Source organism: Schistocerca nitens, chromosome 9 (assembly GCF_023898315.1).
Source record: "Schistocerca nitens isolate TAMUIC-IGC-003100 chromosome 9, iqSchNite1.1, whole genome shotgun sequence".
Taxonomy (NCBI): domain Eukaryota; kingdom Metazoa; phylum Arthropoda; class Insecta; order Orthoptera; family Acrididae; genus Schistocerca; species Schistocerca nitens.
Genome location: NC_064622.1, coordinates 55,476,302 through 55,502,928, shown reverse-complemented (window position 1 = coordinate 55,502,928; position 26,627 = coordinate 55,476,302). Strand labels below are relative to the sequence as shown.

At 46.7% G+C, this 26,627-nt stretch overlaps 1 protein-coding gene across 1 annotated transcript in view; it reads left to right on the top strand.

The window, feature by feature from the left end:
- LOC126203699 (endoglucanase E-4-like) overlaps positions 1–26,627 on the top strand; it is a 390,595-nt gene that overhangs the window by 225,951 nt on the left and 138,017 nt on the right. The window contains exon 2 of the mRNA XM_049938068.1: positions 13,646–13,871. Coding sequence (XP_049794025.1) covers positions 13,646–13,871 — 226 coding nt within the window. The remainder of the gene's footprint in view (positions 1–13,645; positions 13,872–26,627) is intronic.

Genomic DNA, 26,627 nt, shown 5'->3' with positions numbered 1-26,627 from the left:
GCAGTCATCACTAATCGGTTGACTGAGTGTTTCATAATGCACAGTTTTCTTGGATGAATTACGCTTTCTTAAGTTTATCCCGACGAATCTCAGCGTGCTGTCTGTTTTCCATACTGTTTCGCGAGATCATGATTAGATTAGATGTACTTTTCTTTCCAATTGATCCACAGTGAGGAGATCTCCTGGGATGTCTAACACGTCAGAAAACAAGAATTCACAGTAAATATTCACAAAATAAGAACAGATACTCTAATGAACCTTCCACAGGTCCCAAATGAAATTGCCCTTGTAGGTGTGGAATTGGTAAAAAAAAAATTAGGCATCTTTACATTTAAAAAGACGTAAAACCTGTCAGCAATTATTAAATGTTCAATACAGTTAGTGCATATGATAATTATTAGGCTATTGTAGCCACACAACTTCAAATAAAAAACATAACATTTTACAGCACTTATTTACAATGATCGCATTACCGAAAAAAATTTGTAAAGGAGTCAAGTTGTACGTAATATTCATTTTATGTGATACTATTACTAACACATACCAATCAGTCGGTTCCGCTAAGAAATTCATCAGTGGAGCAGATGGAGACGGCCACCCAAACTGAACTTTATTATTCCAAATGGTTCAAATGGCTCTGAGCACTATGGGACTTAACATCTGTGGTCATCAGTCCCCTAGAACTTAGAACTACTTAAACCTAACTAACCTAAGGACATCACACACATCCATGCCCGAGGCAGGATTCGAACCTGCGACCGTAGCAGTCGCGCGGTTCCGGACTGAGCGCCTAGAACCGCTAGACCACCGCGGCCGGCGAACTTTGTTATTAGTTAAACTTCTTATGGCTACTGGAATGTTATTTAAGATGTGTATTATTGAATGGTGGACACCTTTCTCAACCACAGTAAGTGACTTTAAATCTGTGTAGAAGTTATTCATTCTAATTACGTCGCTCCAAGAGGTTACTCGTACGTATGTTAACAGTAGTTACTGTTTCTAGCTTTCTACCATAGCTGTCTCTGACGCTCTTTTAGGTGTCGGTCAGATTTTGTTTCTCAACAACTGTTTCACTTCACTTAACTCTGGGCCGGCCGCGGTGGTCTAGCGGTTCTAGGCGCTCAGTCCGGAACCGCGTGACTGCTACGGTCGCAGGTTCGAATCCTGCCTCGGGCATGGATGTGTGTGATGTCCTTAGGTTAGTTAGGTTTAAGTAGTTCTAAGTTCTTGGGGACTGATGACCTCCGATGTTAAGTCCCATAGTGCTCAGAGCCATTTGAACCCCCCGCCACTTAACTCTGTGATTAAGCTCTCTTTTATTTCGTAGCAGCACACGACTATTGAACATAGCGGGTCTTTCCATACATCACAACCTCTCTCGGCACATACTGGAGTAAGACTTTTGACTCTTTTTCATTAACTTTTTGAAATTGGAGCTAATCGAGTTATCGACGCCTGCGTGTTCAACCTGCATGTCAGTCTTCCGCGTTCATTTAAAGGGCACAGCTTAGCCTAATTAACAGTCACAGAGATGATGTATAGGTACTAAGAAGCATTTCTCTTTACCTCGTTGTAACTTGCACTCCTTACATGACGTTTCAACAGGAAAGGACGTCCGAAGGGTGCGCTAAACAACGCGTTACGTGCAAGTGAACCGAGTATAATATCCCTATAAATAATTCCTATACATTTGAAGATAAATTAGAAACAGATTAAAAACGTAATAGATAGGAAACAACTATACACTCCCTTCTTTCATCTCATATTTCACATCCTCAAGTTCTCGTATCTACACTAATATTGTTACTTTAATCGGACTCACTGCTTCTAAAAAAACTAATACCATTGCAATTAAAAAGATGTACTTCCGAAGACCTCGTTCCTTTGTCACAAATGATTGTCGCAAATGGCGAAGTTTAAAGTCTCTCTCTTTTCGTATCAATTGCTCTCTTTCTTATATACACTCCTGGAAATTGAAATAAGAACACCGTGAATTCATTGTCCCAGGAAGGGGAAACTTTATTGACACATTCCTGGGGTCAGATACATCACATGATCACACTGACAGAACCACAGGCACATAGACACAGGCAACAGAGCATGCACAATGTCGGCACTAGTACAGTGTATATCCACCTTTCGCAGCAATGCAGGCTGCTATTCTCCCATGGAGACGATCGTAGAGATGCTGGATGTAGTCCTGTGGAACGGCTTGCCATGCCATTTCCACCTGGCGCCTCAGTTGGACCAGCGTTCGTGCTGGACGTGCAGACCGCGTGAGACGACGCTTCATCCAGTCCCAAACATGCTCAATGGGGGACAGATCCGGAGATCTTGCTGGACAGGGTAGTTGACTTACACCTTCTAGAGCACGTTGGGTGGCACGGGATACATGCGGACGTGCATTGTCCTGTTGGAACAGCAAGTTCCCTTGCCGGTCTAGGAATGGTAGAACGATGGGTTCGATGACGGTTTGGATGTACCGTGCACTATTCAGTGTCCCCTCGACGATCACCGGTGGTGTACGGCCAGTGTAGGAGATCGCTCCCCACACCATGATGCCGGGTGTTGGCCCTGTGTGCCTCGGTCGTATGCAGTCCTGATTGTGGCGCTCACCTGCACGGCGCCAAACACGCATACGACCATCATTGGCACCAAGGCAGAAGCGACTCCCATCGCTGAAGACGACACGTCTCCATTCGTCCCTCCATTCACGCCTGTCGCGACACCACTGGAGGCGGGCTGCACGATGTTGGGGCGTGAGCGGAAGACGGCCTAACGGTGTGCGGGACCGTAGCCCAGCTTCATGGAGACGGTTGCGAATGGTCCTCGCCGATACGCCAGGAGCAACAGTGTCCCTAATTTGCTGGGAAGTGGCGGTGCGGTCCCCTACGGCACTGCGTAGGATCCTACGGTCTTGGCGTGCATCCGTGCGTCGCTGCGGTCCGGTCCCAGGTCGACGGGCACGTGCACCTTCCGCCGACCACTGGCGACAACATCGATGTACTGTGGAGACCTCACGCCCCACGTGTTGAGCAATTCGGCGGTACGTCCACCCGGCCTCCCGCATGCCCACTATACGCCCTCGCTCAAAGTCCGTCAACTGCACATACGGTTCACGTCCACGCTGTCGCGGCATGCTACCAGTGTTAAAGACTGCGATGGAGCTCCGTATGCCACGGCAAACTGGCTGACACTGACGGCGGAGGTGCACAAATGCTGCGCAGTTAGCGCCATTCGACGGCCAACACCGCGGTTCCTGGTGTGTCCGCTGTGCCGTGCGTGTGATCATTGCTTGTACAGCCCTCTCGCAGTGTCCGGAGCAAGTATGGTGGGTCTGACACACCGGTGTCAATGTGTTCTTTTTTCCATTTCCAGGAGTGTAGATTTCGTGTGCTTCACTCTATCATCTGAATCAACATTTATGTTCTGTTATTTGTAAAATATTTTGACACATGTGCATGACGTAAAAATAGAAAACATATGAAAATGGATCTCAAGGGTCTGACTATTACATCTATGATCCTAAATATAATTATTTGTGAATTATGGCGGTACAGGTATTTATTTTCCTTTGAAACTTGTTATTAAACTCTATCATATTTTTCTCATAATTTCGTTCATAAAACTCCGATGATACATGTTTAACTTATATACATGGTGTCCAAAAAGTTCCACTATCGTTTCTAAAACTCATTACAGGTAAAGTACTGGATGGCTACAAGTGCAGCTATTCGTGGAGGACCAGAGTAGACGGCAAATATCGTATGGCAGCGAAACCTGGTAGATATGCTAATGCATTAATGCGGAACGGATTTACTCTCGAAAGAAATTAGTTCTAATTTTGGCCACCAGGTGGAAACCTGGCGCTCTACAGTATCTTGTCCACGTCTCTGGTGCTCACAGTGAACAAATCGTTTAAGCGGCAGCTAATAATAAAATCAACATTATGCTCTTTTACTTGTTTACCTTTTCTGTCCACGTTCCGTTCGCAATCCACTGCATGTGGAAACATTTCTTTACGAAAAAATTCACATGCGTAATCACAACCGCAGGAAACTTTTTTTTCTTTAAATTGGAGGTTAACGGTTTCGATCTGTTTTCGACGATCTTCAGACCTACCACCATGATGGTACACGGTGGTGGTAAACTGAGCAGACGCTACGACTTCACGAACGCTAATTTGAGCAGTTAACGTTCGTGAAGTCGTAGCGTCTGCTCAGTTTACCACCACCGTGTACCATCATGGTGGTAGGTCTGAAGACGGTCTAAAACAAACCGAAACCGGTAACCTCCCATAAAAAAAAGAAGTTTGACTGTGTACGTACATTTTTAAGAAATAAAAAGAATCACCTTTCTTCTCCAAGAGAAGAGAAATGTTCTCAAAAATTACCGATTTCTGTACGCCTTTCTTACATTCACAGCGCCAGGTTTGCACCTGGTTGCCAAAGTTGAAACTAATTCTTTCCCAGTGCAAATCTGTCCCGCATGAACACCTTAGAACATCTACCAAATTTCGCTGTCATGCGATAATTACAGCTAACAGTGGACCTTTTCGAGTAACTGCATTTCAATTATAACCATCCGACATGACAGAATAGGCCGGCCGCGGTGGTCTAGCGGTTCTAGGCGCTCAGTCCGGAGCCGCGGGACTGCTACGGTCGCAGGTTCGAATCCTGCCTCGGGCATGGATGTGTGTGATGTCCTTAGGTTAGTTAGGTTTAAGTAGTTCTAAGTTCTAGGGGACTGATGACCTCAGATGTTAAGTCCCATAGTGTTCAGAGCCATTTTTTTTTGACAGAATATCGTGGTTTGTTATAAAAGGTTTCGCATGTCTCAAAGCTTTTTTTTTTTTTTGTGCTATGCCAGAACTTCAAGGTTTGGTCAACTCGTCGCTTGTACAACATCAAGGCGATATTCAAGTTCTAGCCTTGTTCGGGTCTGCTTTGCAGCATCAACAGTTCTGATTGATTCACAGGGTCGTGTACAAAATAGCAAAAATGTCATTGACTGGTGTTGCATGCATAACCCTACAAAAAAGAACCTAATGGCGTGACATCAAGATAGAGAGCAAGGTCCGTGCGATAGGACATCCGAGGAAATGTGTCGTTCAGCACATCCCACACGTTAAAACTGTAATGTGGGGTGCACCATCAAGCATACTATCTGTCAATATATACCTGAGATGCAGGTGGACGTCCTCTTTGAGGAAGATTCTTCGATACTGTCTGTCTCTTTAAAGGTTTTCATCACCTTAATATGACTCGTTGTTGCCGCTGGTGCCCTCTCATACTGACTTCGACAATTCCGCAGTACCGTTGTCACCAGATTTTAATTCTGCATACCAGATGATATATTGCGCGCTCCCCTGGTCGTCATTTCGGTGCACTCTTAGTCAAATCTGTAGCAAGGACAAAGAAAAAAAAGGAACTTTCAAATTCCTCTGTCTGTAATAATTTCCAAGTTACGGTTTTTTGAAATGATAGCAGAGCTTTATGAACACCTTATATTTGCTGGAGATGACCAACGTTGATATTTCTCTAAGAACTATCGAAGACATCTACACACTTAGGCCTGACCGAGTTGGGAGCAGTAGAATGCAAAGAAAGATTAATACGGCGACATCATTAGAATCGAAAGACAAGCTCGCATAGGAGAAGGATGGAAAACAAAATTGGCCGTGTCCTCTTAGATGCATTCGCTTTTATCATTTGGGGGGAACCGCAGAAAACGAAGTAGATAGTGAAACGGAGGTTTGGATCGTAACTGCCCAGAAGGAAACGCCTACGCCATAAAGCAACCTGGGTGCCAGCAAAGTGTGCAGGGTTAGTCTTGTTACAGTCTGTGCGACGTGTCTTCGGATTCCCAGTAACCTTTTCGCCTTGTGGTCGGTCTCAAGACACGAAGTAGGAACTTGTAATGCTGTATCTATTTTTAGGTTGGTGATAAAGAGGAAAAGGCGCTGTTATTCGAACCAGAAGCGAACGACAGCGGTGCGGTTGATGACACTTCCTCTTAAGTAATGACATCTTCCTGGAAATCCCTCCAGCCACGACATTATGCGTTCCCTTGTGGATTCTGAAAGATCCCTGCCGAGTGTAGCTGTAAGGACGGACAAACGATCCGACCGTGTACCTTTAGCAGTTTCCTTCTAGAGATTTTTGTCAGTGAAGCTGGGCGCTAAGTGAAACGAGTTTGTAGTCACTGCTGCTGTACCTCTATGAAAAGCAGTCCTGAAAGAAACAAAAAGGAACTTCCAAAACACACATAATTCCGCTCCCCCAAAATTCTGCCACTCTCGCCAAATACTTGGACACCAGATACTCTCACTTCCACATCAGTTGGAGCCTTTACCATACCAACTCTCTTCATTCCCGCTGAACACATTCCTACATCCTAGGTTATCAACAAAACTCGACTCCACAACTTTATTTTTCCCCTCCAATTTCCAATCCTTATACGCTGCCGCGCCTATGTCGACAAATTCCAACAACCTTGCGTCTACACCCTCTACGTATCCTTTCCCAGTGCAGCTTCAACAGACTTCCTCTCCCAGTCCACAAAACCCCACCCTGGTTTTTACCCATCTTACCTCACTGTCCCAGTGCACATCAGGGTACACTCGGCTTTCACAGGCCTGTGTAGTCTTTAATATTACAAGGAAAACATTTTATCTCACGTGAAGGGAGCGAAATACTTTGGAGTCCGCCGATCTTTCTGGATATTGGACCAGCATAAGATACATACGCGGTTCTTGGCTTCTCTTCCCTTGTCTTAGTCGCAACCTCTTTCTCAGACATTCTTGATTTTGATTGCATCGCCCGTTCAATTTGAGGACCTGAGTACCCATTCCTTCGAAACACTTTTCCTAGGTGCTGTAATTCGATGACGAGCTCTTCCTGTCTGAAAGTGTCCGAGTTCTTTAGCACCAAATTTCTTTGCGACAAAATGTGACGGCTAGAGGCACGGACATAGAGGGCAGTGCCCTAGAAAGGATATGACAGGAACGATAACTCGCAGCATAAAAGTCTAGTAACTATTGGCGTAAAATGCATACCAATTTTCTACGAACTCTTCAGATTTCTTCTACGTTGGACGCGAGTGTTCGTATGAGAGGAAGAGGTTGTTACAGGAGAGGAATTAGTGGCGGGTCCCATCAATTAACCGCCCCCCCCCCAAAAAAAAAGCATTTGGTCTAAACATAATAAATTTCTCATCTTGATGTATCATACATACCGGTTCAGTCCAAAAATTCGACACTGGGTTAATAAAAAAAGAGAGAAGACGGCGATTTTAAATCATCAGTGGCCTACATAAACTCTCCTCTCCTACAACGCACAGAACGTCTATACAACGACGTGAAACTGTCAAACAAGTCCTTCTTTGGGATGTTGTCTTACTCTCGACCACACTAGCTGAATGTCGGTTGTGTCGTCAAACCATTCCCTTCATGTCAATTCGTCTACCTTGCCGTTTTTGATAACAGGATACACTGAATGGAACGAACAGTCTACTGTGTACAGAATATGGATTGAGAGTAACGCGAAGAAAGACGAAAGTAGTGAGAAGTAGCAGTAATGAGAACAGCGAGAAAATTAACATCAAAATTGACGAAGACCAAGCAGACGAAGTAAAGGAACTCTGTTACCTAGGAACCAAAGTAACCCATGATAGACGGAGGTAGGAGGACAAAAATGGTTCAAATGGCTCTGAGCACTATGGGACTTAACATCTGAGGTCATCAGTCCCCTAGAACTTAGAACTACTTAAATCTAACTAACCTAAGGACATCATACACATCCATGCCCGAGGCAGGATTCGAACCCGCGACCGTAGCAGCAGCGTAGTTCCGGACTGAAGCGCCCAAAAACCGCCCGGCCACCGCGGCCGACGTAGGAGGACATAAAAAGAAGAGTAACACTGGCGAAAAGGGTATTAATGGCCAAGAGAAGTCTACTAGTATCAAACATAGGTCTTAATTTGAGCAAGAAATTTCTAAGAATACGTTTGGGGCACAGCATTCTATGGTGGTGAAACTTGGACTGTGGGATAACGGGAACAGACGAGAATCGAAGAACTTGAGATGTGGTGCTACAGACGAATGTTGAAAATTACATGGAGTGATAAGGTAAGAAATGAGGAGATTCTCCGCAGAATCGGCGAGGAAACGAATATACGGGAAACAAGAAGAAGAGATAGGATGACCGGACGTTTATTAAGACATCAAGGTTTAGCCTCTGTGGTACTAGAGGGAGCTGTAGAGGGTAAAAACTGCAGAGGAAGACAGAGAAATGAATACATCCAGCAACTAATTGAGGATGTAAGTTGAAAGTACTACACTGAGATGAAGAGGTTGGCACAGGGCAGGAATTGGTGGCAAGCCGCATCAGACCAGTCAGAAGACTGAGTAGTCAAGAAAAGTAAAATAAAATAAATAACTAAATAAAAATTTGTAACAGGACGTATTGTTACCCCTGATGACTATTTCCGGGAAATAACTTTTCGTGTTTTGCATTTGAATCAAGCTGGACCAGACGTCCGCGCGTCTTTGTTTTCGTTCGGGAGTCAAGGTGTGCGAGTTAAACGTTGCACGCATCTTTGTCTCCTTCGAAACATTTTGAAGGATGTCTTGAATACATGATTTAGAGACGATTTGTGATGCAACAAAACTGACAGAACTCGACCGCACGTCCACTACTTAACATCGTCTGTTCACAATTGATTGGCCGGATGCACATGTGTTGTTTACGTTTGTTAGTTCAAGTTGCCACCGTAGTTACTGCACTGACGTCGCTTATACGCCAGGAATACAATCAGTCTCGGAACTGTTTGGAAGGGCGGAGTAGATGCCAAGATAAGGTCTCCCCTTAATTATCTCAAATTCAGTAAAGCACTATATTGATATGATAAAAGTATTACAGTAGCGATGCACGTATACAGATGTCGGTAGTATTGCGTACACAAAGTGTAAAATGGCAGTGCTTTAGTGGAGCTGTCATTTGTAGTCAGGTGATTCACGTGAAAATGTGTCCGGCGTGATTGTCGTCGCACTACGGGAATTAACAGACTTGGAACGCGGTATGGTAGTTGGAGGCAGACGCATGGGACATTCCATTCCAGAAATCGTTAGGGAGTTTAATATTCCGAGACTCAGATTGTCAAGAGTGTGCCGAAAATACCAAATTTCAGGCATTACCTCTCACCACGGACAACGCAGTTGCCGATAGCCTTCACTTAACGACCGAGAGCAGCGGCATTTCCTTAGAGTTGTCTGTGCTGACAGACTAGTAAAACTGAGTGAAATAACCACAGACGTTAGGACATTGTGGCGAAATTTGGCGTTAATGAGCTATGGCAGCAGACGACCTACACGAGTGGCTTTGTTAATCGCAGCCTGCGGCACCTCTCTGGGCCCCTTGACCTATCAGTTGGACCCTAGACGGCTGGAAAACCGTGGCCTCGTCAGATGAGCCACGTTTAGGTTTGGTAAGAGCTGATGAAGGGTTCGAGTGCGGCGAAGACTCCACGAAGCCATGGACCCAAGTTGTGAACAACGCACAATGCAGGCTGATGGTAGTTCCATAATGGCGTGGGCTGTGTTTACCTGGAATGGGCTGGGTCCTTTGGTGCCACTGAATCAATCATTGAAAGGAGATCATTATTTTCGGCCACTTGGAGACCATTTTCAGCGATTCTTGGATTTCATGTTTGCATGTCACTTGGTCACAATTCTTCATGATTGGTTTGGAGAACATTCTTGACAGTTCGAGCGCTTGATTTGGCCACCCACGTCATCCGACATGAATCTCTTCCAACATTTTTGGGACCTAATCGAGAGGTTAATTCGCGCACAAAATTCAGCATCTGCAACACTTTCGCAATTACGGACGGCTGTAGACGCAGCATGGCTCAGTATTTTTGCAGAGTATTTTTGTCGAGTCCACGGCATGTCGAGTTGTTGCACTGCGCCGGGCAAAAGGAGGTCAGACACGATATTATAAGCTATCCCATGACTCTTCTCACTTCAGTGCACGACATGCAGGACGCGGAGGGGATGAAGTTTCCCTTTCCTTCCGCCATATAAGAGACCAATAATATCGATGTTTTTAAAATTGTGACAAAGTATCATGCTCAGTAGAGCAGTCATGAGAGTATGTAAGTGATTCTGGACAACAACATAAACCAGTAGACCCTGAAGGAGCCCACTGTAACAGTGGCTGAAACGTTTGTTTCATCACTGATAGTTGTTTACCGTACGACATGGTACAGAACATGTATGTGAACTTTTTATCTTACTTGAAGGGAAATACACTGGATGCCATGTTTCCATTGTAGTCTGCCGATCTTTCCGGAAATTCGGCGAAGACAAAATGGGTAAGCTATTCTTGGCTTCTGTTCCTCTGTCTCAATCTCTTTCTCGGGCCTTCTTGTTCTTCACTGCACCGCCCATTCAATTTGACAATCTGTCTACCATACCTTCGGAACACTATTCTTAGGTGGTGTCATTCTGCAGAGAGACTCTACTTGTCTGAAACTGTCCAGAGTCTTTAGCACCGAGTTTCTTTGAGACAGATGGTGATGATTCGAGGGCCACAGGTAGAAGCCAGTGTGCGTGGGTATTCTATACACACTGGATCCCCGGATCCATCCGTTCTCTTCGAAAGTAAGACTTCCAGGAAAGATCTACTGTGCCACCTCCTTCTCGAATACCACGTGAATATTATGTTACTATTGATAGAGTTGCCATATTCCAGGAACGCTTCAAGTTTTCCGACACTGAGTGCAAGTGTTTGAGACGGAGAGGTTGCTACAGGACAGGAATTCGTGATGGGCAGCATCAGTTACCCGAAAACAGGGACAGCCTTTGGTTTAAAAATAATGTTTTTTTCGTCTTGATGTACCACACACTGAAGACATACAGTGATGAACGAAAGCGATGGTCTACATCTACATCTACATCCTGCAAACCACCATGGGGTGCATGGCAGAGGGTAAGTCTCATTGCACCAGTTTTTTACCAGCTGTTAGGGTTTCTTCCCGTTCCATTCACGTATGAGCGTGGGAACAATGATTGTTTGAATGCCTCTGTGCGTGCAGTAGTTATCCTGATATTATCCTCACGATCCCCGTGTGAGCGATACGTAGAGGGTTGTAGTATGTCCCTAGAGTAATCGTTTGAAGCCAGTTCTTGAAACCACGTCAATAGAATTTCTCTGGATAGTTTACGTCTGTCTTCAGGAGTCTGCCATTTCAGTTTCTTCAGTATCTCTGCGACACTCTCCCATGGATTAAACAAACCTATGACCATTCGTGCTACGCTTCTCCGTATACGTTCAGTATTCCCAGTTAGTCCTATCTGGAATGCGTCCCACACACTTGAGCAATATTCTAGGATGGTACGCACGAGTGATCTGTAAGCAACCTCTTTTGCAGAATGATTGAACTTCTCCAGCATTCCACCAATAAACCAAGACTACTGCTTTACCCACTCCTGAACCTATGTGATCATTCCATTTCATATCCCTACAAAGTGTTACACCCAGGTATTCGTACGAGTCGGTAGATTCTAACAGTGCCCCACTGATAATATAGTCATAGGATACTACGTTTTTTCGTTTTGTGAAGCGCAAAATTTTACATTTCTGAACGTTTAGAGCACTTTGCCAATCTCTGCACCATGTTGAAATCTTTTTAAGATCTGACTGAATATTTAATCAGCTTCTCTTAGATAGTAGTTCATTATAGACAACTGCATCATATGCAGAAAGACAGATTTTACTATTAATATTGTCTGTGAGGTCATTAATATACGACATGAACGTTAAGGATCCCAACACACTTCCGTGGGGCACACCCGAAGTTAGTTCTACATCTGACGACGGCTCTCCGTCCAAGATAACTTGCTGTCTCCTCCCTACCAAAAATTCCTCAGTCCAGTCAAAAATTTCACTTGATACGCCATATGATCGCACTTCGACAATAAGCGCAGGTGCGTTACTGAGGCAAATGATTTTCGGAAATGGAGAAACATTGCATCTATATAGATGTCTCGATCCAAAGCTTTAAGTATGTCATGTGAGAAAAGTCGGAGTTGGGTTTCACACGACCGATGTTTTCAAAAACCACTGTACTTGGCACTGAGGAGGTGATGCTGTTCAAGATCTACATCTACATATACATACATACTCAGCAATCCACCATACGGTGCGTGGCGGAGGGTACCTCGTACCACAACTAGCATCTTCTCTCCCTGTTCCACTCCCAAACAGAACGAGGGAAAAATCTCTATATGCCTCTAATCTCTCTTATCTTATCTTTGTGGTCTTTCCGCGAAATATAAGTTGGCGGCAGTAAAATTGTACTGCAGTCAGCCTCAAATGCTGATTCTCTAAATTTCCTCAGTAGCGATTCACGAAAAGGCCTCCTTTCCTCTAGAGACTCCCACCCGAGTTCCTGAAGCATTTCCGTAACACTCGGGTGATCATCAAACCTACCAGTAACAAATCTAGCAGCCCGCCTCTGAATTGCTTCTATGTCCTCCCTCAATTCGACCTGATAGGGATCCCGAACGCTCGAGCAGTACTCAAGAATAGGTCGTATTGGCGTTTTATAAGCGGTCTCCTTTACAGATGAACCACATCATCCCAAAATTCTACCAATGAACCGAAGACGACTATCCGCCTTCCCCACAACTACCATTATATGCTTGTCCCACTTCATATCGCTCTGCAGTGTTACGCCCAAATACTTAATCGACGTGACTGTGTCAAGCGTTACACTACTAATGGAGTATTGAAACATTACAGGATTCTTTTTCCTATTCATCTGCATCAATTTACATTTATTCCTTGTCAACTCCTGTTAACTCAGACACTGCTCTGATTGTTAAACGGCGATCTTGTCGAAAAAGTTTACCGATTTTTTCAATGTTTGCATCAGTTTTTGCTGACAATGGTCTGCCAGTGCGAGTGTCATCACTGGTGTCTTCGCGGCCATCTTTAAATCGTTTAAACCACTCAAACACTTGTGTTCGCGATAAACAATCATCGCCGTACACTTGTTGTAACATTACAAACGTTTCACTTGCAGATTTTCCTAGTTTGAAACAAAATTTGATGTTAACACGCTGTTCTTTCTGTACACTCAACATTTTCCGACGCACAGACAAAACGTCAACTACTTAAAACAGACGCCACGGGCAGACTGAGTGCAGGAGGCAGATGAAACTCGAGCAGTAGGCGGAGCGAGAGTCACGTGACAGGCCACGCGACTTTCAGCCTTATTGCATTCGTTTTATTGTTTCACCAGTACTAGTCCGGTTTTTTTCTAGCCACACCTCATATGCACTAACTTCTGCTACCCTTCTTATAGACGGGTGTGACCTGCGCCTTTTTCCGAGAGCTGGGCACGTTTCTTTTGTTCGAGGGTTCTATGATAGATTGTAGTGAAAAGAGGGGCTAACTCAGCCGCAAATTCAGTATAGAATCTGACAGAGACCCCATCGGGGGCCAGTTTTAGCGATTTCAGCTGTTTCTCAAAAAATGAGTTGTAGAAATGAGTGCAACACTCGGCTTGGCTGCAGAGCGCTGTACTGTGCTGCTGCTGTTGCCGCTACCTCGCTGACCGTGTCGTCCCCACCTTGCAGATGCTGTGGACACACGTGGTGCTGCTGTCGGCGGCGTGCAGCGTGCTGGCCACGCCCCTGGCACGCGCCTACTCGTACGACAAGGTGCTGTCGCTGTCGCTGCTCTTCTACGAGGCGCAGCGGTCGGGCCGGCTGCCGGCCGACAACCGCATCAGCTGGAGGGGCGACAGCGCGCTCGAGGACAGCGGGCAGCGCGGAGAGGACCTATCCGGCGGCTACTACGACGGTGAGTCAGCTCACTGGTCCCATGCAGTCGTTCTCATATACGCTATAGGCATGCGTATTCAAATACAGAGATTTGTAAACAGACACAATACGGCGCTGAGGTCGGCAACGCCTATGTAAAACGATAAGTGTCTGGCGCACTTGCTCGATCGGTTACCGCTGCTACAATGGCATGTTATCAAGATTTAAGTGATGAAAGTTGTAGGCCTCGTGGTCTCCTGACCTTCAGTGCTTACATATTCCTCCCTCACAATCGTGTTCCGCACATCAAGACGCTTCATTCGAACCCAAACTCGATAAGATAAAGTCAGTGTTGTATGAATTCATGTAAACGATATGCAATTCACAAGTGAGCGCACCTTGGTTGAAATACTCGAGGCTGGCGTGCACACATACATTCCAGACACGACGGTCACAGAGGCTTTTAGTTGGGGAGAGAGGCCGCACAATGGGGCGCCAGGCCCTTCAGAGGACGAGCCAGCCCGTGTCGGCCGGTGACCGCCCATAGCGGACAGCGTGGGCCCGAGTGAAAAGGGGGAACGACCCCGTGTTCGGCTTAAAAGCAAATTCCGCTACACTGTGTGGAAGCGGCCAGCCTACGCATTCTTTACACGTAGCACGCAGTTTCAGAGATTTTCACAGGGAGATAGCAAAACGCCAAACGCCAATGCTACAGATTTCCAGATTGGTCGCCTTAAACGAAACGTCATTCTCCCGTTTTAGAAGAGCAATGCTGATTGGCAGACGATATTTCTGAGGCCTTGAGCTGAAGGAATAGCGGAAGAGACCGAAAGATATACCCCTTCACGTCTGGCGTGGGGAGGCGCCGTTCCGTTGTCGCTCTTGGAGCGAGAACACGTAACGAGAGCGTGCGCGCTCGTACGTGGACTCGAAAAAAGAGTGAGGAACAAGTCTCTCCTCAGTACTTCACTGGGAGAGTACCTCTGTCGAGAGCGAATCAGAGGGCGACTCTATATTGAGTCCTTTCGATTAATCGTTGTTCACTGTGTTGGCCGCCACACTTATTGTGCGGTGTGAATGGACAGAATTATATTTAAACACCTGCGAGCGAATTTTGAGTGGCACCGCGGTGGACTGGTTGTCTGACGGGTGTACCACGCCAGTAGTTAGACTAGGGGCGAATAGGAATCCTTGACTTCATCAAGGCATAGGGAGAGTTTGATTGGCGAAGGTCAATCCAGATAGGAGTTATCTTCTTTGTCTGCAGCGAGCGGCGCAGACAGCAGTCATCACAACTTACGGTATTGTGTGCTACAGCTATTGTGAGCCCCATATTTCCTCCACAACAGTACACTTCACTGCATTTCACACGCGACAGCCTCAACCGTACCAAGCAACATTCTAAAGGATAATTATTCAAGTTGAGCAGGCGTGCCTCTCAGCCATTCTGCCAAGTCAATAACAATCTTAAACTCTGTATAGAAATTTCATCAACGAATCCTATCTTTGAAAGGTAACTTCACATTCCAAAAAGAACCAGGATATAACTTGTTCAATTCATAAGTAAAAGTGCCATTGTGATTTCGCAGAATTTTTGCAAAATAAGTAATAACTTTCGTTAGTTCCATGTTTTTCTTACACTAACTAGCACTACTCCAATACCCAAATATCCCACTAGTTACGTAAGAAATTTTGTGAATTTTTGTGTCATTTCCTTACAGCGGACGACTCCAGAAGATATTTATTGCTGAAAGTTTTTCAGGCATTTCTCTTTAGAACGTTAGGAGCGTCTGTCTGACTTCTGTAGTAGTGTTGGGGTGGGAATTGCATCTTGCAGGAGCCACAGGGTAAAGGAGGGTACATCTCAGATTAATCCGTTGCGCAGAATAACAGAATAATAGATCAACCCCACACCTCAGAAAGTCTCTTCGGGTTTGCTGCCGGATCCTAAAATCAACTGGACTCGATATTTCGGCGATCCAACTGGTCGCCATCTTCAGGAATATGCTGCTTCTGCTGATGAGTCCCGCTGAGAACTGACGCCAGGCTGCAAATCGACGTCCTATAAAGGCCACCGTTCAGTACACAGCGTATGCGCGGCCCATCACCGTTGCTGCCCTCCAAGACAGGGATGTGGCGCCGCCCTTAGTGGAACACTGCTGGCAACGACATGTCGCACTCAGGGCCGCACCGAAGAACGTTCAATTTTGATGCGAAATAATACAGGATTCCACGTTTTGCTAAGAGGAAACCCCTTGTCTCTGTTGATCAAATTATCAGCCAACCTCGAAGAAAACGGTCTATTGACACACAGTAAACTCGGGTTTAGAAAGCATCGTTCCTGTGAAACAGAACTAGCTCTTCATAAAGTGGTTGGTTCAAATGGCTCTGAGCACTATGGGACTTAACTTCTGAGCTCATCAGTCCCCTAGAACTTAGAACTAATTAAGCCTAACTAACCTAAGGACATCACACACATCCATGATCGAGGCAGGATTCGAACCTGCGACCGTAACGGTCGCGCGGTTCCAGACTGTAGCGCCTATAACCGCTCGACCACTCCGGCCGGCCTCACATAAAGTGTTGAGTGATATTGACAAGGGATTTCAGATCAATTCCTTATTTCTGGATTTCCGGAAGAAAATGGTTCAAATGGCTCTGAGCACTATGGGACTCAACTGCTGTGGTCATTAGTCCCCTAGAACTTAGAACTACTTAAACCTAACTAACCTAAGGACAGCACACACATCCATGCCCGAGGCAGGATTCGAACCTGCGACCGTAGCAGTCGCACGGTTCCTGACTGCGCGCCTAGAACCGCGAGACCACCGCGGCCGGCGATTTCCGGAAGGCTTGTAGTGAAATTGCGTGCTTATGGAATATCGTCTCAGTTATATGACTGGATTTGTGGTTTCCTTTCAGAGAGGTCACAGTTCTTAGTAATTGACGGAAAGCCATCGAGCGAAACAGAAGTGATTTCTGGCGTTCCCAAAGGTAGTGGTATAGGCCCTTTGCTGTTCCTGATCCATATAAACGATTTGCGAGACAATCTGAGCAGCCGCCTTAGGTTGTTTGCGGATGACGCTGTCGTTTATCGACTAATAAAGTCATTAGAAGATCAAAACAAATTGCAAAACAATTTAGAAAAGATATCTGAATAGTGCGAAAATTGGCAGTTGACCCTAAATAACGAAAAGTGTGAGGTGATCCACACGAGTGCTAAAAGGAATTCGTTAACTTTGGTTACATGATAAATTTGTCTAATCCAAAAGCCGTAAGTTAAACTACATACCTAGGAATTACAATTACAAATAACTTAAATTGGAAGGAACACAGAAAATGTTATGGGGAAGGCTAACCAAAGTCTGTGTTTCATTGGCAGGACACTTAGAAAATGTAACAGACCTACTAAGGAGACTGCTTGTCCGTCCTCTTTTAGAATACTGCTGCGCGGTGTGGGATCCTTACCAGATAGGACTGACGGAGTGCATCGAAAAAGTTCCAAGAAGGGTAGCACGTTTTGTATTATCGCGAAATGTGGGAGAGAGGTCACTGAAATGATACAGGATTTGGGCTGGACAGCCGGCCGGAGTGGCCGTGCGGTTCTAGGCGCTACAGTCTGGAACCGAGCGACCGCTACGGTCGCAGGTTCGAATCCTGCCTCGGGCATGGACGTGTTTGATGTCCTTAGGTTAGTTAGGTTTAATTAGTTCTAAGTTCTAGGAGAATGCTGACCTCAGAAGTTGTCCCATAGTGCTCAGAGCCATTTGAACCAGTTTTGCAGACTATCCACGTAGATGTACATGTAGATGTTCGTTTTAGTGTGTTATCTGTAAAAAAAAAGAACAGACCGAATGTCGCACATAAATTGGTATGAATGAAACAAATAATATTTTAACATAATTTCTAATGTTTTAGTAATAACTAAGTATCATGCTATTTAAGGGAGGAAAAATCTACATAGAATAACTACATTAAAGAAAGACATCACAGTAACTAAAAAAAAGGAAAAGTGTTCATACTACCATTCGGCCATCCGGAATCCAGAAGGCTCGCACTAGTGATCTACACTGGTGTCCAAAATTAAAGCAACAACCACTATTTCCCTGTCCTGTGTCTAATTCACATGTCTGTACGATAGTGTTCCGCACGGAAGATGGCGTTCCGGTCCACAGACAACCACGCCAACGATGACGTCAGAGCACAAAGCAAATGGGGTAGTGCTTCCCGGGTAGTCTCAAGCCATAATCGCTGTGTGCACAGTCACAGACGGTGCAGTATGGCACAGAGGAGACGCCTACCAGACTCTCTGCGGTGGAGGGCCATAGGAAGAATGGAATCAAGACACTCGCATACTGATGTGGCCAGATGGCTTAATGAGAATCGTTCTGTTGTTTCTCGGATGTGGAGACAGATAACAGAGACCGAAACTGTTCCCGAAGACCAGGGCAGGGCCGACCACGAGTGACATCAGAAAGAGAGGACCGTTATTTGGCAGTAAGGACACGACGGTACCGCCTTAGTACTTCACAGCAACTGGTATCTGACATCGCAGCATCCACTGGACGCGTTGTGTCGAGGCAAACGGTGTGCAGAAGGCTTCGGCAGAGCGCCATTTATTGTCAGAGACATGCCTCTAACGTGTCTTCACAGAAAGGAATGTCTACAGTGGTATCGTCAATATGTCACCTGGACTGTCGAAAGTGGATCAATGCTTTTTTCATAGATGAGTCTTGATTTGGTCTGGAGAGTCATTTCCGACGGATTCGCACCTGGAGGGAACGTAGAACACGATTTCGAGACCCAAACACTGTGGAAAGAGACCGGTATCGGGGAAAATCCCTAATGTTGTGGGCAGGGATTATCTTGACCTCCCGAACACCTCTTCATGAAACTGTATGGGTAAATTGGCAAGGTTTAACTCCTGTCAGGTATTGTGAGGAGATCTTGGGACCTCACGTGCGGTTGTTGCGAGGTGCTGTGGACCCGGATTTCGTATTGAGGACGATAATTCTCGACCTCATAGAGCATGGGTGGTTGATTTATTCTTCTAAATGGAAGATACTGTACATGTAGCATGGCCTGCTCACTCTCCCGACTTGAATCCCACAGAGCATGTGTGGGATCCACTAGGGAGACAGGTTTGCATCTCGTCAGCATCCACAAACCACTCTCCAAGATTTGCGAGTATCTCTGCGGGAAGAATGGGCGTTATTGCCTCAATATGAGATTGGGGACATCATTCACAGCGTGCCGCCTTGCTGTCAGGCTCGTATTGCTGCCACAGCTGGTCATATCCCATGCTGAGCGCATTAACCAGTTTTCGGAACGTGTGTGTAAATCCGTTAAGTTGGTAAAAGCTAAGAACATTTTTTCCCACCGTTATACATGTTGCAGTTGTTAACATTATGTATTCTTTACATTGATTCCATATTACTATAACCTGTATATACTATTTTATGGAAAGATAAACGCAACCCTTCCAAACTTTCGGTTGTTGCTTTAATTTTGGACACCAATTATTACACTATGCGTCATTGGTAGATCACAAGTTTTGTAATTTATAATTCTAGACTACACTATTACCATACTACACTGCACTGCACAACACTACCCCACTGTACTTGGTATTAGAACCAACCTGGATCTCTCATTTGTCTGGATGGTTGCCCCGGGGGCGCTGAGGTGCAACTCAGGATTGACAGGGCTATGCTGTTTGCCAAACAAGGTGTAGAGATTGGGAGATGGCTGACAGAGTCTCGGGAAGTCCTTCCGGGTCCTTCCCGAGGCCCGTCTCCTTTACTGCTTCCAGAAGGTGGTTGTAAGTGGATGTTCTGCCGTGGCGCGTCGCGTTATCATGATGTAAGGCCTCTTATTGGTTGTCTCTCGGCCATGTAGGCTTCAGTTCACAACCTGATACCTTAGCTGTGAGCGAGTTCAGCTTATGCCACAGTTCCTCATACCTTTTTTATGTTATGGACTGTTGAATTTTCAAATGCGTCCCTGTCCTGGTCTGTAACATCATGTCTAACAGCACACTCCCAGACGGTACGATCCGGGGTATAGGTTGCTCCACATTCACAAGTGTCTGTGATGAGCTATCGTATTGTTTAGGCGCTTCAGTCCGGAACCACGCTGCTGCTACGGTCGCAGGTTCGAATCCTGCCTCGGTCATGGATGTGTGTGATGTCCTTAGGTTAGTTAGGTTTGCGTAGTTCTAAATCTAGGGGAACGATGACCTCAGATGTCAAGTCCCATAGTGCTTAGAGCCATTTGAGCCGTATTTTTTAGTATGTAGGTGGGATACGGACCACGTCCCGATAGGCAATTTATAGCTCCCTTGGTCAGAACGAAGTATGTCATTCTCGTTCTTTCTTTTATCTGTATGTTGGGGAAGACCTGGTAGGTTCTCCTCCCTGTTTCTGCCTGTCCCAGATTTCTTGCCATTCTCTATCAAAGCATGCTTTTGCTTACTTATTCGATACGGCTCTTGTGCTCGGTACCTCCTTTACCTCATCGTATTCGCGCTTTTTGAGCCAATATTGTGCACCTCTCCTTACTGCTAGGTCTAGAGGTAGCAAGCCTAATATCACCAGCAGCGCTTCAGTCTGTGTTGTTCTATACGAGTGGGCCCGTCCTAACGTTGCCATACAGTCCAACATCAGGCCGCTATCACACCCGTGCTCCATAAATGTTGATAGTGCACGATCCGATCAGCCGGCTAAACCGAGAGCCACAAAGACTCCCCTTTCAAACTCTGTCAGGTGCTGATAACATTGTCTCACACGACAACGCAACTTATTTGTGTCCTACACAACGATCCCTCAACGTGTGACACCGTTCACCGCGCTTATGTAACAGGGATGGGCAAAACTGACCGGTTAAAGCCGAAACGGGTATTTTAGTTCTAAATAAGCGATATTTTTTGTATTAGTTTGGTTTCGGTTATAACAGAGGTTTTTTCATAGGAGACGAAACCAGTCTACGCAGCAGCTATCTCCATCTTCTCCACTGGCGATCGTGGCAATCATTCTCGATTACTGAATAGCAAACAACATTACGAGACTTTCCACCTAATGTCAGGCAATTCACAAAATCAGGTTTGCTGCCGAAGTGGTAACCTAGAGGCAGCCCTGTAACTTCAACTCTCTGTAGCGTCTTTGGATGATGTTTCCGGACACAGCTTCCTAACCTCTATTTGTTCCACAAGGTACTCTATACAACCCCTCACAACTTTTCGTAATATTTCTGGCGTACCCTGTGCATGCAGGGTGTTTCAAAGTCTTAGCGACATACGTCTATGGGAGATAGGTCGCGTCATGGGGAACAGGTTTTGCCACAGATGAAATGGCCTCTGACGCCTCGTGGCGATGCTAAGTGTCTTATGCCCCACGTGACAGGCGGTAGGTAAAGCTTCCAAAACATATTTCTGCTCTTAAACACTCACTCTTAAGGTCTTCTTGTTCAGAAGCAGTCTATCTATCTACTGGGCTATGTAGTATGCAGATGGAGCACACCTGGTTAGTAGACCTCGCTAACAGTTATTCGACAAGGCACTGGTTGGCGGCCTATGGCCTCCCGTCGGGTAGACCGTTCGGCGGGTGCAAGTCTTTCGATTTGAAGCCACTTCGGCACTTGCGCGTCGATGGGGATGATATGATGATGGTTAGGAGAACACAGCACCCAGTCACTGAGCACAGAAAATCTCCGACCAAGCCGGGAATCGAACCCGGGCTCTTGGCATTGACATTCTGTTGCGCTGACCACTCAGCTACCGGGGGCGGACATTGACGGAGCTGATGCAAGCAGTTATTCGGCTGGGGACTGATTGACGGAACTGTTGGATGTCCTCCTGAGACATGTCATTAGATTCTTTCCAATTGGCACGTTAGATCGTGAAAATTCCGAGCTAGATGGAGGCCCTGACCATAGCCCTGCAAACTTTCTCAACTATGGAGAGATCCGGGACCTTGCTAGCCAAGGTAGGGTTTTTGTGAGCACGAAGACAATCAGTGCAAACTCTTGCCGCATCCAGACGTGCATTACCTTGCTGAAATATAAGTTCAGGATGGCTTGCCATAAAGGGAAACGAAACGGGGCGGAGAATCTCGTCGAGATACCACTCTCTGTGCTGTGAGGTGTCGCAGATGACAACCAAAGGGATCCTGCTACGAAAAGATTCCTAGTTGTCGGGCCCTATGTCGGGCGACATTCTGGTTGGTATCCCACTGCTGTCCGAGACTTTTCCAGACTCGTTTTCGCTGGTTATCGGGTCTCACTTCGAAGCGGCATTCGTCACTGAAGACAATTCTTCTGCAGTCAGTGAGGTTCCTGACCGAGTAGCCTTTGGATGACTATGGTGAGAGGTTATGCAATATACACTGCTGGCCACCGTAAATGCAACACCCTGAAGGAAGCATCCGAATCAAGTGAAATTTACACCATGGGTTTGCAGCGATGAGATATGCAACTGATTAGAATTTCAGCGCAGACGCACATCACGCGCGCCTGTGGCGCCACCTCATACCGCCATTTAAGGCTTGGCGATTTCGACGAGTGTACGTTCGGCACGTGTGTTTACCTTGTGGTTGTTTCACAAGACGATCAGTTATGCCTCGTAGACAACAGCGAACATCTTTTGAACAAGTATCCGAGTTCGACAGAGGAAGGATAGTGGCTTACCGAGATTGTGGATTATCATACAGAGAAATCGCTAGTCGTGTTGGACGAAACCAAACAACTGTAATGCGGATATGTGACCGTTGGATGCAGGAGGGTACGACGGACCGACGTGGTCGATCGCATTCACCTCGGTGCCCCACTGCACGTGCTGATAGGCAAATTGTGCGCATGGCAGTGACGGATCGCTCAGTGACATCCCGAACCATAGCACAGCACATTGCGTCTGTAACGCATCATCCAGTGTCTGCGCGTACCATTCGACGCCGTTTACAGCAGAGTGGTCTGTCCGCAAGACGTCCATTGCTTCGTCTACCGTTGACGCAGAACCACAGACGTCTCCGTCGCCAATGGTGTGATGACAGACGGATGTGGACGGCAGAATGGAATGACGTTGTCTTTACTGACGAGGCACGCTTCTGTCTGCAGCACCACGATGGTCGGATTCGAGTGTGGAGACACCGTGGAGAGTGGATGCTGGACAGCTGCATTATGCACCGCCACACTGGTCTTGCACCGGGTATTATGGTATGGGGCGGTATTGGATATTACTCTCGCACGCCTCTAGTACGCATTGCCGGTACTTTAAATAGCCGGCGCTACATATCCGAGGTGCTGGAGCCAGTTGTCCTTCCTTACCTTCAGGGCTCGGCCACAGCCATATTTCAACAGGATAATGCGCGACCACACGTGGCACGCATTGTCCAAAGGTTCTTCGTCAATAACCAGATTGAATTGCTTCCCTGGCCGGCTCGCTCTGCGGATCTTTCGCCGATAGAAAACATGTGGTCCATGGTTGCTCAACGAGTGACCCAGATTACATCCCCAGCTGCCACACCAGATGATCTTTGGCAACGTATGGAAGCTGCTTGGGCTGCTGTACCCCAGGAACACATCCAACGTCTCTTTGACTCAATGCCGAGACGTGTGGCAGCGGTGATCTCCAACAATGGCGGCTACTCTGGCTACTGATTCTGGCAGGAACCACATGTCACAGACGTCTGTAAACGTAATCATTTGATACTTGGTCAACATGTTATCTACAAAATAAATCTTGTTGTGCTGCCTCTTGTCTTTCTTGGTGTTGCATTTACGGTGGCCAGCAGTGTAGTTTCGGGTGTGTAAGTTGTACGTATGGATGGTTATGAAGATGAAAGGGATAGGTAGAAACCACACGCGCCACACCTTCTCTGTTCCTCTTGTGAAGCACCGGATGGACTGCCAAAGGTCTATTGATAAAATGCGTGCAGTAAGAACGCATTCGGCACACTGTACTATCGGTTATGTGGTAAATATGTACACGTAAACGATCGAAATAACATCATCAGTGTCACATACCTCCATTCCGCGGGACGTCACATAGAAATATGACACATAACACAGCGTAATGGCGGATATCCTGTTGATGGAAAGAGCAGCGACCTCTGACTCCTTGAGAGACGAAAACTGGAGGTGCACATTCCTTTCACCAACAGGATTCGTACCGATAATATCATCATTTGAGCGCAGCACAAACTTCTGTTATGGAAGACACAGAAATGGGTAACAACCCTGGCTTTGCCAAGCAACTGAAAGAGTTGAAAACAAAGAAGTCGCAAGATCTGGTAGGAATCTCAGTTCGCCTTTGCCGAGAGTACTCTTCGCCACTGGGTTCTTACTGATTTTGCATCGATCACGAATCCCTCGGGCAGCGCAAAGACTGTTCTGTGCGCATTCGCGCCAAAACGGTTACAAGTAAGTCAAAGATTATGACAGTCCCACAGAAATGAATACACACAAGAACTATATCACTGTGATACATCGATACATCGGAGTACCTATACATTAATAAAACCAAATGTGAATATTGACACAAACATATGTCTGTTACTTAGCAGAAAAGTAGTACGATATTACTGGTATCGAGAACTGGGGTTGGAGTGCCGTAATGGTCACGTAAATAAAGAACCATTGCAACCTACACATGAAGCTATGCTCTGGGGTGCAATTTTGTGTGACAGCAGGGCCCTCTCGTGGTTATTACACGCATCCTGGCTGCAAATTTGTACGTCAACCTGGTGACTCGGCTGTTGCCGTGCCATTCAGGAAAAGCACTCCAGGGGGTGTTTTCCAGCAGGTTAACGCTCGACCAAATACCGCTGTTGTAACCCAAAATCCTCTACAGACTGTAGATATGTTGCCTCGGCCTGCTTGATCACCAGATCTGCCTCCAATCGAGCACTTGGGGGACCTCTTTGGACGACACCTCCAGCGTCATCCACAAACAGCATTAACCGTCCCTGTATTGGCCGACTAAGTGCGACAGACATGGAACGTCACCCCGAAAACTGACAGCCGGGACCTGTACAACACAATGCAGGAAAGGGAATGACTAGGAGTGATACAATGTGTGTGTGTGTGGTGTGTGGTTTGAGGTTTTCGGGCGCTAAACAGCGTGGTCATCAGCGCCCAAACGCATTGAAACAGTAACACATGCGGTGAAGGGACGAAGAAGGACAGCGAACAAGGAGAACGACTAAAGGACACGAACAGAAATCGAAGTGAAACAAGTAGGTAATCGTGACTGGCGGGCCTCTTACCTAAAACCTGGGTGAGCCAGTCACCCAGCAGCACATTAAAATCCTCTCCCTAAAATCCGAGGCAACAAATTGGACAGGACACAAAACCGTAAGACCTTAACCACATTCGTTGCGTCGTCTTGCAAAATAGAGGGCTAATCCGGTGGCAAGGAAACCGTCGCCCTCTGGTCAGAGAATAAAGGACAGTCAAGTAAAATGTGGCGGACAGTAATCTGGACGCCACAAGCCCTACAGATTGGGGGGTCCTGCCGCCGGAGTAAAAAACCATGCGTTAAGGGACTGTGCCCGATGCGGAGGCGAGTGAGGAGAACCTCATCCCGCCTGCATGACTGGTGGGACGTACGCCATGGCCGCGTGGTGGCCTTGACCAGACGCAGCTTATTTTCACCGACTGCCAGCCACTCCTCTTCCCATTGAAGCATAACACGAAAACGCCAAAAGGGAGGTAACAGCATGGAGGGGGACGGCACATTCAACAACGTGAGGGAGGGAACATGCATCTTTGGCAGCCACACCCGCCAGTTCGTTTCCCCTAATACCCACGTACTCCGGCACCCAGCAGAAAGAAACCTCCTTCCCCTGCCGTTGCAGGTGGAGTAGGGCATCGTGGATGTTCTGGACGACCGTATCCGCTGGGTACAAGTGTTGCATGGTCTGAAGGGCACTCAGGGAGTCAGAACAGATGAGAACCTTAAGACTGGGAACACATCTCATCTGCTCCAATGCCCGCAAGATCGCAAACAATTCGGCATCAAAGATGGTAAACGCCGCAGGAAGCCGTAACTTGACGACTCGATCAGGGAAAACAACAGCACAACCAACAGAGTCCCCCTGTTTAGAGCCATCCGTAAATACTGGTACATGGTCGAGATGCTGGTTTAAAACGTCGTAAAATAAGGAGGTAAAACAAACGCAGGAGTGCAGTTCGTCCGGTACTCTGACAAGTCTAAAAGGACGCTGGGCCTCTGGAGCAACCAGGGAGGCAGGCGGGTAAAACCCTGGAGTTGGGGTTCCACACGCTCCACACCAAGGGACTCAAGCAAATGCTTGGCACGAATCCCAAATGGTCTCGTTGCCCTGGATACCCTCCGTCATACACCGTATGGTGGTATGCGGAGTATGTACGTAGACGGCGATGTAAATGTAGAACTTGAGGGCCGAGTGCTGACGCACTAGAATTTGACGGTGACTTCGTATGCGGAAGAACGTGCCGCTTTGTGATTCATCGGGCGAAAGTGATTTCCGGAACGTCCCATGACAAGTATGATTTGGTCGCGAATCGCAGGAAGGTGCGAGAGTCTGTTGACCGACTGGGGAGGTGAGCTTCCCAGCAGCCAGCTAACGATCTGCGCCGAGTGTCCTCGGAGGCGGGCGACGGTCGGCGGCGTCGGAACAATGCTTCTTGCATTCTTCCGCAGTCCTGCCGCGGCCGCAGGACAGTAATTATCGCCGCCGGAGCGCTCGCATGCTGATGAGGCGCGAGGGCACGCACCGGCCGCAGCGCGTTCCACGCATACCTTCCCACGCAACGCGGCGGA